Below are 12,500 nucleotides of genomic sequence, written 5' to 3'. Positions count from 1 at the left end.
AGGTTGCAGGTTCTCAGCAGGTTGCATGTTCTCAGCAGAGTGCATGTTCTCAGCAGGTTGCATGTTCTCAGCAGGTTGCAGGTTCTCAGCAGGGTGCAGGTTCTCAGCAGGATGCATGTTCTCAGCAGGTTGCAGGTTCTCAGCAGGATGCATGTTCTCAGCAGGTTGCAGGTTCTCAGCAGGGTGCATGTTCTCAGCAGGTTGCAGGTTGGCAGAATTCATGTCCACAGCACCTTTCTTGTCAACCATGAGCACTTGCAATGGTGCAAGCAGACACCTGCCCCTCTCCTCCTGGGCCATTCCCAGCAGGTCTCTCACTGTCTTCCACCAGGAGCTGGAGGAAGTACTCGAGAGTGAGCTGAGTGGAAACTTCAAGAAGACAGCGTTGGCCCTTCTGGACCGCCCCAGCGAGTATGCCGCCCGGCAGCTGCAGAAGGCTATGAAGGGTCTGGGGACAGATGAGTCTGTGCTCATTGAGGTCCTGTGCACGAGGACCAATAAGGTCAGTCCCAGCTGAGCCCACAAGGGAGCATCACACACCCGGTAGAGATGGTTGCAGACCCCAGAAGGGACCCTACGTCCCAGCAAGCTATCCATGGAGTGAGCAGGTGTTTGGGGAGACATATGTGTGCTTGGTCCATGTGGGAGGACATCTCATCCAGTCTTCCAGAGGTCAGTCTTGGTGTTGCTGCCCCTTGACAGAATAGATCTTTCCAGAAGAGCTGTGTCCAGCGAGTTTCTTCTTTTCTAAACGGATGCTTTTATATGCAGGAGGCACAATTCTACTTTCCCCCACCCAGCCTGACTTTGTGGCTCTTCCGACATGAAAAATCAACAAGCAGCACAAGCATGTCTGTGCCGCTGCCTGGGCCTTGGCGGTCAGCTAGCATAGGGTACAAAAGAGACTATAATGAGGAAGAGAGGTGAACGGTGCTGGGGGATGCCAGTGAACACCTCAGTGGCTGCCAGCACTACCCTGAAGGGTTGTGTGTCCTTCTGTCATCAGACAGAGGGATGTCCCTCGGGCACATGCCACCTTTGCAGGGGCTGAAGAGAGCATTTGTTGAGGCACAGGGAAGAACTATTTGTCTCTGGCTCCAGAAGCCAGGAGAACCAAGGGACTCATCAAGAGTCAAGAGGGTTCACAAATAATTCATAGGAGAGACCCCTCCCTCTTCAGTAACCATGCATGACAGCAGAATGCGGCAGCCGAGGAAGGAAAATGCCAGAGAAGCCCAACATTCTTGAGGCCTCTCAGCAGGAAACAGAAGCAGAGGTTGGAGCAGACAGCAGGCAAAATGCAAACAATGCCCTGACACAAAAATGGCTGGAGAAGGCCTGGGTGCTGGGCCCCGTTCACGCTGCTCAGCCGCTTTTCCCGAAGTGCCACCAGGGTCCAGGCTACCGCTGCAAACCTTTTCCGGAGCATCCCTGGATTTCTTTTCTCCCCACAAGATAATAAAAATCCTCCATTTCAAGGAGTCAGGTTGGGATGGTGCTTTTGAGGAGGGTTAGCACAGGCTCCCCCAGGAGTGTGAGTTGAGGCCAAGAGGCACACAACTTCCCCCACTCAGCATCTACCCTTCCCAGAAGCACCAAGGTCCCAGCAGGGAGGCAGCCAACGCTAGGGCAGTCAGCACCTGCCTTTGTGAAAAGGTTAATTTTAATAGTATTTTTCAGGCCAGGTACAGTGGCTCATGCCTGTAACCTCAGCACTTTGAGAGGCCGAGGCAGGCGGATCACTTGAGGTCAGGCGGAGTTTGAGACTAGCTTGGTCAACATGATGAAATCTCGTCTCCACTGAAAATACAAAAATTAGCCAGATGTGGTGCCGTGCATCTGTAGTCCCAGCTACTTGAGAGGCTGAGGCAGGAGGATCGCTTGAACCCAGGAGGCAGAGGTTGCAGTGAGCCGAGATTGTGCCACTGCACTCCAGCCTGAGCGACAGAGGGAGACTTCGTCTCAAAAATACATTCATATATATTTTTCTAATCTTATGTGACCATAGCTTTTTCTAAGGTCCTGGCTTCAACCAACAAGCAAGACCTATCTATCAGTCAAATAGATCTGATGGGATGAGAAGAAAAACCTGCAGAGAGCAGGTGCCAGGTTCAGGCAGCTCCTGGTTGTGGACTGGAAGGAGAAAAGGGAGGGAGCTGCACAAGCACAAGTGATCAGCCTCCCCCAGCACCTGGCCTGCCCCTCCCTCCCACCCAGGAGTGCAGCAGCGAGGCTCCCCACGGCTTTCTCCCCATCACCACCTTCTCCCAATCACCACCCACTGACTTTCATTTTAACCAGCTTGGTCGGGGCTGGGGGTGGGGGCGGGGACGGGGCAGGAAGCCTGCTCTCACATGCTGCTGGTTCAAGTGTAAACTGAGGCAGCTCCTGAGGTGCACCCCTTGGCACTAGACATTGAAATATAAAGCAGTTCCTCCGAGAACACACCCTTGAGAGAAACTAGCACTCCTGCACGCAGCCAGTTTGTGACTGAATGAAGCCTTGTTTGAAGAAGAGAAAACTTGGAAATGACCTAAGCATCCGTCAATATGAGGTTGGCTGAGTAAACCACAGCTTATTGCAGCATAGAATATTGTGTGTCCCTTTAAAAAACTCTAGGTGACTATCCACGTACAAGTATAGCTGGATCTCCAGGATATTATTATTGAGAGAAAAACTAAGTCAAAGAATCATAGGTACAGTATTCCACCTGCTAAACACACGACACCTATACAATTCTATCTGTTTTCAGTAGCGCATGTATATACAAATGCAAAAAAAAAAAAATTGTGTATCTTTCTGATACGCACTGAACTTCTAACATGGGTTACCTGAGTGGGGGAGAGAGAGTGAGACCAGGTAAGGAGGTGGTGAAAGAAAGTGTTAGCCTAGCTGTAAACTTCTCACGTTGAAAGAAGAATGTATGCATTTGTTACTTGTGTGTGTGAGATGTTAGCAGAGAGAGAGGGGTCCGTCACATCCCCAGGGACTCGCTCCAGGCATACGCCCTGGACCTGTAGGGATGACCATCTTAAGAGGAAGTGTTGAAGGCACCCTGTGTCCAGACATGGTCTCACGCCTCTTCTCTCTGTATCTCTGTGTCTTTTATTGATTAATCCCTCCTTGGAGTATTGATTTTTTTTTAATTACCTTTCCTAGGAAATCATCGCCATCAAAGAGGACTACCAAAGGCGTAAGTGACATTTCATCCTGGCTTTGAATAAAGTATGTTTCTTTCAAAATACCTCTGGGAAACTAAATCATCTGCTTTCTTCCCACCTTTTTTACTTCCGTCGAAGTATTTGACAGGAGCCTCGAATCTGATGTCAAAGGTGATACAAGTGGAAACCTAAAAAAAATCCTGGTGTCCCTGCTAAAGGTGAGAGTAAAGAGGTATCACCTGTTTTATCATCTTAGGAAAGAATCCTTGGCAACATGGCACCATGATGAAAAAGGGTAACGTAGATAAACATTTCTTTCTTATATTAAAAATGTTATCGAGGGATTATCAACACATGCTCCATCAGCCCAGCTCTGGTGAAATTATATTCAATTGGGATTACTTCCATGTAAACAATCTGCCTAGTCATTGGCAGTTTACAATCCCTCTTTGTAAATGAATCAGCTCATTAAGCATCACTTTGTCATTTTGCCAATGAGGAAATGTAGGCCATGAGAGGGTGGGTAACCTGCCCAGGTTCGTGCAGCCAGTAGCAAGAACCAGACCATCTGACCCCAAGCAGGGCCACTTCCACAACACAACTCTGCAATTACTCCCAGCATCCACTGGATCCTGGGCCAGTAAGAACTACCACAAGAAACTCAGCCAGGACATCAGGGCTTTCAGAATTGGCCCTGCTGGGACACAGTCCCCCCAGGACCTCTACACAGACACATCTGTATTCTCATGGACACACCCATCTTTACGAGCTCTGTGCATTTTCTCTGTTTTGTTTCTCCCAATGGGATACACTGACAGCAGAGAACAGGAGAGAGAGGCTTCCACCGCAGCAGGAAGGCTGCTTACGTTTTCTCTTGCTGCAGAACAAATCGCCACAAACTTAGCACCTCAAAACAACATAGATCTATCATCTCACAGTTTCCATGCGTTAGGAGTCCAAGTAGTACCTTGGAGATCCAGCTGGGGAATATTTGGGTTCGCTTTGGTCACGTTCTCAACAGGCTGAAATCAAGGTGTCGCCCACGGCTGCCGTCTCATCTGAGGCTCAGAGTCTTCTTCCAAACTCATTAATTGTTGGCAGAATTCATTTCCTTATGGTTGTTTTTGATGTCCCCATTTTCTTGCTGTTGAGCAGAAGCTACTATCAGCTCCTAGAGACCGCCAGCAGCTCCCTTCCACATGGTCCCCCAGGGCAGTGTACCACATGGCTGTTTGGTTTCTTTCAGTCCAGCAGCAGCTCATCTCTCTGACTTCTTCCATTTCTGACCTTTTAAGAAGAGCTCACTTGATTGGATCAGGCTGACCAAGGATAATCTCCTTTTTGGTGAACTCAACTGATTGGAGACCTGAATTATATCTGCAAAATTCCCCTTTGCCATTGAATATAACACAATCACAGGAGCGACATCTCCTCACATTCATAGCTCTCACCCACACTCAAGGGAAGGGGATTACACAAGGATGTGGACCACTGGGTCATCCTAGAATTCTGCCCACCGCAAAGGGCTCAAGTTAGACTTCCATGACCAACTCTCAGGGTTCTTTAGCACTGGTACCTTGAGTGGTGAAATCTGATCTTTTGAAACGAAGAGGACTTGCTTTCCAATGGACTCACTCTAGGGAAAATCAGAGATCGCTCTCAGTCTGCTCAGAGGTCAATGGGGTTTGTGGGTGAGTCTGGTTTCTACAAAAAAAAAAAAAAAGGCAAAACCAAATGTTACCACAGAAGCTACTCGGTTTATCCATTGTGCCCAAAAGATGGCAGCAAAGAGCGGGTGTTGCCTCCTTGCCAGGCTGACCTGAGCCGAGCTGAGAAAGAACTCACCTCTTTCTCCAGTACTTTGTCTTTTTCTTTTCTGTGGTCAAGCAGGAATGCAAGTTAATAACAATGTGTCAATTTTTCTAGGCTAATCGCAATGAAGGAGATGACGTGGACAAAGATCTAGCTGGTCAGGACGCCGAAGATCTGTATGATGTATGTGTGCAGACATGCTAGTCTCTGCAAATTCTTTTTCTTTAATTTATTAGCATTATTTTCAACAAATGTTTATTTCATGCAAAGAGGAGTTACTTGGGAAATAAGTATGACCTTTAAGAAACAAAGATATGCTTATATCTTTATAGATCACATATCTAGTCTCCATGAATCTAAATGAATGCTTCCCATTCTTATACTCTGGGGTTAACCACATCAGATCCGTTTTGGAACAAAGAATGGCATAAACAATATAAATAAGTATGTGAAATACATTTGTGGGTTAGAAGCTGAAAGTGCTTAGTCCATTTGACTTCTATTCAATGCATAGTTTATAATTTCCTGTAAGTGAGGCCTGGTCACGGCACTGTATAATCAGTCTTTTCACAAAAGCCTTTTTCAAAGTGTTTGTATTTGACCCTTGAGGCAGGGGAAGGCCGCTGGGGCACTGATGAGCTTGCCTTCAATGAAGTCTTGGCCAAGAGGAGCTACAAGCAGTTACGAGCCACCTTTCAAGCCTATCAAATTGTAAGTCATAAAGTATTAGGGCAAAAGAGTTCACTCTGAAAGTGTCTTAAGTTATTTCCAAAAGAAGCCAAGATCTGCAATAAGGAATTGGGGATCCTTTACAACAGTGGTTCTCAATTGGAGGTGATTTTCCTACCCAGGGAATATTTGGTAATGTCTAGAATTATTTGGAGTTGTCACAGTTGGGGGTGGTGGTCCTGGCATCTAGTGAACAGAGGCCTGGGATGCTGCTAAACAGCCTGCAGTGCACAAGACAGCCCACCACAAAGAATTGTCCAGACCCAGATGTAGTACCCAGGCTGGAAACTGGCTGCACAGCAGAGCCCAGGGAAGCAAGTGTCCCATTCAGCGGCAAAGCTTCAGAGTCCAAGAGCCCAGGTGCAAATCCTGGGGCTACCACTGGCAAGTGACCAAATCTCTCCATCTTCTTTTGTAGAACAGGGACCATGAACATCATCTTCACACCCCCAGAGTGATTTTAAGGTTAAATAAGATAAAGACTCAGAATAGTAGCTGGCATGTGGCAAGCATACTAATGTTTGCTATTATTACTCCAGTTTCCAGTTGGCTAACAGTGCCCACCATTCTCAAGACAGATATGATGTACCTCAAAGATAGGCTCCTGAAAAGATGCACATACATTGTATTTTAATCCCAGGATAAATTTAAGCCCACAAGGTGAGTTAGTTATTTCAAGGCCCTTAGCAGTCCTTCCCTGAAAAGCAGTCTTTACTTGCAAAATGCCTGGAGTGGAATATCAGATTTTTTTTTTTTTGGCATCCTATTTTATATGTGTAGAGGCCTTTTACCTATTCAAAGCACTTCTATGTTCTGTGTCTCACTCAATTTCACAACAACACCATAACTATAATGTAGGCTGAACAGCTATTGTGACCCACAACTGCTGGACAAGGAAAGTCTGTTGAGTGAGGCACCATCTGTAACTTATCAGGACCACACAGCAAGTCGGTAGCAGAGAGTGGATGAGAACTCCAAGATTCCCCGACCTGAGCTCCTACCTCAGCTGAAGCTGGCTGCTCCTCATTCCAAATAGCATTTCCTATGTGTTGCCAGCAGATAAAAAGACAATAAAGCTTTGGAGTTTTATCATGACTGTATATAAACCTTTAGGGCCCGTTCCTTTCAAAACGTGCCCAGAGTCATGATCAAAGACAGCCGACCCTGCGCTCCCCGGGTCTCTGTTCCTGGAGCTGTGTAGCCTCTGAGCTGGAGGACTTCTCTGTGTCTGTGACCGAGATCCTCTTCCCACACTACGGGGTCCACAGATGGAGTTTCTGGGTACATGCGCGTGTGTGTGTGTGTGTGCGTGTGTGTGTGTGTGTGTGTGACTCTCTACCTGAAAGTACAGTCTCCAGGCTAATATCTCAAAGTTGATCCTGAAACAGCAGCATTAGCATCACGTGAGAATTTGTTTTAATTGAGAATTCTCAGTCCCCACCAGACCTACTGAATCAGCTTCCCCGGGGCTGGGGTCTGACCATCTGTGTTACAGCAGGTGTTCCAGGTGATTTGTTTGAATGTATACAGTTTAAGAAGTCAGCTTTAGGCTGCAGCCGTATGTCCTTGTGCAAGTTATTAAGGGTTCTGTGCCTCGGTTTCCCAAACTGTAAAATAGGGATAATAGTACCTACTTCATCGGGTTATTAAGGATTAAATGAGTTAATGGAAATAGGCACTTAGTACCTGGCATGCAGTAGGCGTTCAATGAACATTAGCAATTGTCAGGAGTCTCCCTGGGTGAACAAACGGTGCCAAAAATCAGAGCTAAAGCTTACATGTACAATAAGGTAATCTATGGATTTGATGATTATTTACATGAAACCAGCTCTAAAATGCTAGCTATTCATCCATTTCAAAAGCCTTGCTCAAGCGTCATTCTTGATATTTATTGCTGATGCTTTTAGAGTTCAGCCTGCTCTTAGACCCTGGTTCTATGAGTTTTCTGATGGCTTCTGACCAAAAGCACAGAGATGCTAGTCTGAGATCACTGGGGTTTCTTATGTAGCATGAGTCATCCTGGCTTAGGGTTGAATTTTAATTTTCAGCACAAAAACTCAAGGTTTTGCCATTTATTTATGCTGTAAGCCTGAGTCTTAACTTCTGACACTCCCAGCAATCCCAGGCCAAGCAACAGAGTTTCCCAAACTGCTGCATCATGCAGGATTACATTACAGTCTCCAATGTTACCAAATATGAAAGACTTATATAGCTATAAAGCCAAAGGAAAGTCCTGAAACAGGGCTCAGCATAAATGGCAGGTACGCATACCCATATCCCACTTTGCTGCCTCCCCACTGTGTGCCTCACGCTTTGCCCCTCCCCTGTACATGTTCCCCATTCCACGCCAGAGGCTTCAGCCCTCTAACTCTATCGTCAGTGCCAGAGCACAGAAGGCTCTGCTGTCAGCTGCTGTCCATTTGGGGAAACCGATTTTCAAAGAAAGAAATGTCTCCACTGCTCCTCTAATAACCTCCCTGCAGGCATTGCTGCCTGTTTAACTAGTCTTAGAGACTTGTTTGGAATCTACCCTCATAATGTATTTTTTCTATTGAGATCAGAAAACCTGCTTCTGTACAAAGAGCCCCTAAGAATCATGTTGCAGTAACTGAAATGAGAAGTATCCAAAGTACAGTCCCAACAGCTTGAGCCAGACCATTGTTTCAGATTGTGTCCCACAGAGATGCCTCAGCAGCTACCAGGAGTGGGGTGGGGCAGGGGAACACAGGGCAGTACCTTCTTGTTGTAGTGTGTGAATAGCGCCTCCTGCAGTTGTGCAAGGAAAAAACCTGAGAGGGCAAAACCGTGGTATTGATGCCAATGGCTAGGGAAAGAAGCCCCCTCCCGCCTCCCAGCACAGCTCTGCTTTCTGCTTTCATCTGTTTTGTAGGTTGAGATTCTACAGAAAATTTAAAATCCCTGTTCTAGCCTGGTATTAACAATAGAAATGGAAAATGGTTTAATGTGAGGATTTTTAAAAGTAAACAAGACCTGTGTGAACAAAATGTTCTCTTGAAGTATGATCTCAGTCTACAGAACAAGAACCTTGTTTCTGGGAAAGGGATACCAGTCCCTTCCAAAATAATGACTCCCACATCAAACCCAAGAAAGACTGGGGGCAGCTAAGGAAGGGACAGTTCCCCCACTCTTCTAATCTGCTTTCTATTGCCACACACCAAGGCCTCCAGATACGCAAACAATGACTAGGAGATCAAGCAACAGGGCTTCATTCAATCTGGACACAGTTCTTCCCCCGACATATATTGTGCTTACATCACAAAGAACATTTTGTTTACCTGTGTTTTCAAAATAAACCACATAAACTCCACTGGTGCATACTCAAAGTCCCCAATTATTTATAGAATCAATTGTGTCATATCCTCAAAAGATAATTTCTAAGAAAGAAGTTTCAGTATTTGTAATGCGTAATTGCATCTCCCCAAACCCAGCAAAGCATTCTCCTTTCTCTTTATGTGCCTGCCCTGAGCTTGGCCCGGGCAGTATTTGTGTTAAGGATAGTCACAATTTACTCTGAACTTCAGCTTCTGTAAATATTTAGAAAGAAACCTAATGTGTAATGCTGTGCAGAGCGATATGTGAGCCAGTGGTGAATATAGGATTATTTGGAATCACCCCAGAGTGAAGACAAGTGGCATTTTGATGTGGTCAGCCGCCCCCTCCCACCCCCACTCCCCCCCCCCCCACCGTTGGCTTCCAGCTCTTGCAGACCCACCCTCTTAGGAACTTTAGATCAAGTTGTTATCATGAACTTCACCATCCCTACTTATTTCACTCAAACTGTGACTAAGTCCCTGGTGCCAAGACAAGGGAGAGGATGGAGGTGCGTGTCAGATGATCATAACCACAGCCTCCTGGGAAATTGAAACTGGAAAGGGTGAAGAACACATGGGAACTAAACGACACATCAATGTTAAAAAAAAAAAATCTATGATTATAGTATACATTAATTGTTTCTGCACTCCCAAACTTTACAGATGAGGAAATTGAGATTGAGGGAGTGGCACTAACTAAGGTCAAATCCATTAGGGGTCAAATCCATTAGGGGTCAAATCCAGACTGACTCCTCAGCAATGAGAGCCCCCTCTCGAATGGAAGGCAAACACCCCGATCCTACAAGGCAAGAGTCGGGATAGGAGTTCCCTAAAGCCACAGGACTAAATCTGGAAAAATTTAGTGCTTTTTGTAGAGGAACAACCCCAAGAGTACCAAGGTCAAAAGCAAACCTGGAATAACAGCTGATTTTGGTTTTCTCTGCAGCTCATTGGCAAAGACATAGAAGAAGCCATTGAAGAAGAAACATCAGGCGATTTGCAGAAGGCCTATTTAACTCTCGGTAAAGTAAAGTTCGGAGAGTTCCCGTCTTAGGTTGGGCTGCCTGGAACCAGACTCAGACAGAGGTTTGTGTGTAGGAAGATTTGAGGGAATAGCTTTTGGGGGTCAACACATCTAAGCAGCACCAAGCAAGAGAGAGAGTGACTGTGATGTAGTTGCAACAGGGGCGCTGCTGATCCCACAGAAAGCTCGGAAGCTGGGATGTCCAAAGTGGAGCAAGGGGCCAGGCTTTTGCACCCCACATCAGCCAGTCATGTAACACTGGCTGTACCAGGGGAGCATGCGCAACTTTGGGCAAGCCAGCTCTCTCCCTTGGAGGGAGATTCCTGGGGAGGGACTCAGCTGTGAATGACTGCCTTGATCCTGAATAGACATCTGAGTGGCACACCACAGCATCCATTGCAGTCCTGCTGTATTAGTCCGTTTTCATGCTGCTGATAAAGACATACCCAAGACGGGGTAATTTATAAAGAAAAAGAAGTTTAATGGACTCACAGTTCCACGTGCCTAGGGAGGCCTCACAATCGTGGAAGATGGAAGGCACATCTTACAAGGTGGCAGACAAGGCAGAATAAGACCCAAGTGAAAGGGGAAACCCCTTATAAAGTCATCAAATCTCATGAAACTTATTCACTAACGTGAGAACAGTATGAGGGGAAACCACCCACATGATTGAATTATCTCCCACTGGGTCCCTCCCACAACGTGCAGGAATTGTGGGAGCTATAATTCAAGATGAGATTTGGGTGGGGACACAGCCACAACGTATCACCCACTAACACCAGGGGTCCCCGAGCACACCTGTCAACAACCTAGGACCGTTATCCAGTTTCAGGCAGCCTGATGGCTCACAGGTTTCCTTTTCCATTTGGTTCCTTTCAGTGTTTTCAAAGAATGAAGTTTGTTTGGAAAGAGAGGGGAGGGAGATCAGATCTTGATCGTGCCAACCAAACCCCAGGACCTCCTCTCCAGGTGTTGCCCAAAGGCAGGAAATAGCAGAGAGATGGGCATGAAGCTGTGTCTGGCAGGCTCCTTCTTTCTTTCTGCAAGCCCTGGAATGAAGGCATTGTCCATTGTCCACACTCCTGTGGTGAGGAATCCAGGGCCCCAACCCAAATGGCAGGAGCAATGGAGAGACCTGTCCTCCGAAGAGGAAGAACCAAATAAGCAGCCCTGGAAGTTAAAAAATGTGCTCCAGTTGCCAAACTCTTTTGTTTGGTTTCTTTGGGGTTTTTTTGAACAATGTCAGCAATTGATTTTTTTTAATCCATCCTTATTTTGCATTCAATGAGCAAGACCTCTGATGTGATATCCGGAGGCCTAAAAATCCTTGGTGTTACTCATGACCCAGGCTGGGTATCTACACGAGCCCTGGTATAAGTGACTGTGCTTAGGGCCTTAAGCCATTTATGCCGGAGGTTGCAATTTTTTGAATTGCAGACATGTGTGAAAAATTCAGACCTTGGCGATGACCTTGAGCAGTAGGATATAAATAACTCCCACATGCTTAGTATTCTAATAATGGAACATTAGGCATAATTAAGAAAAGGCTTGAGTAGATAATGGGATCTACTCACGGCCCAGTTCTGAGGCTCTGCGTCCTTGCTTGTTGTACTTGCAGTGTGAAAATCGGGAAAACAACAGAGTGTAGTCAGAAGATGGTATTACAATTATTCAATGATTTAACATTTACTCAACACAGGCCGGGACCCAGGGTTTGCACTGGGTGTGGGGATAAGAGGTAAATAAGGCCAGTTCTTGCTCTTAAGGAGCCTAAACTCATGGTGGATTTTAAGCTGGTGGGTACAAATCCACAGGTTAAGCTAAAGATGAAGATAAAAACGAAGAGCAAAGAGGGTACGAATGAAGGAAAAGCCAAGTCCCTGGGGTTGGGGACCACACACTCTAAAAGTGGGCCATACTCCAGTGGTAGCAAAGGCCAAAGTGATTAGAAGAGACCTTGAGAATAAGCACACAGATACCAGAATATGGCTTCATGACTATTTTCTAGACACTTCCCACCCCACTCCCACCTAACTGATAGCGATGCCAGTTTATGACTAACATCTAGGAGCAGGGAGCTGAGGTCAAATGGCTCCCACCACATGTAGCCTCTGGAGCAGCATTTCTCAAAGTGAGGTCCATGGACCCCCTGCCTCAGAATCACCTGTTACAATGCAGGTTCCTGGGCCCCACTCCAGGTTCCCATTGAGAACCTCCAGGAAGGGAGCCCGGGAAGCCACACTTTTACAAACTGTCCAAGTGACTGTGTTATACTCACTGAAGTTCAGGAACTTGCTCTGAAGGCAAAGGGGAGCAAGATACAGAGCACCAGACTGGCTGTCCTTTCCGCCACTTGCTGTGAAGAGTCTGTCTTTCTTCCTTTCTTCCTTCCTTCCTTCCTTCCTTCCTTCCTTCCTTCCTTCCTTCCTTCCTTCCTTCCTT

At 46.4% G+C, this 12,500-nt stretch overlaps 1 protein-coding gene across 2 annotated transcripts in view; it reads left to right on the top strand.

Moving 5' to 3' along the window:
• ANXA13 (annexin A13) overlaps positions 1 to 12,500 on the top strand; it is a 58,427-nt gene that overhangs the window by 39,803 nt on the left and 6,124 nt on the right. For both annotated transcript variants that reach the window (XM_012001149.1, XM_012001148.1), the window contains 6 exons: positions 332 to 502; positions 3,160 to 3,193; positions 3,300 to 3,379; positions 5,088 to 5,156; positions 5,583 to 5,684; positions 9,981 to 10,056. In XM_012001149.1, the coding sequence (XP_011856539.1) occupies positions 332 to 502; positions 3,160 to 3,193; positions 3,300 to 3,379; positions 5,088 to 5,156; positions 5,583 to 5,684; positions 9,981 to 10,056 (532 nt within the window). The remainder of the gene's footprint in view (positions 1 to 331; positions 503 to 3,159; positions 3,194 to 3,299; positions 3,380 to 5,087; positions 5,157 to 5,582; positions 5,685 to 9,980; positions 10,057 to 12,500) is intronic.

This window comes from Mandrillus leucophaeus, unplaced genomic scaffold (genome assembly GCF_000951045.1).
Source record: "Mandrillus leucophaeus isolate KB7577 unplaced genomic scaffold, Mleu.le_1.0 Scaffold650, whole genome shotgun sequence".
Lineage (NCBI taxonomy): Eukaryota > Metazoa > Chordata > Mammalia > Primates > Cercopithecidae > Mandrillus > Mandrillus leucophaeus.
Note: the sequence above shows the minus strand (reverse complement) of the source record. Positions and strands in the feature narration are given on the sequence as shown.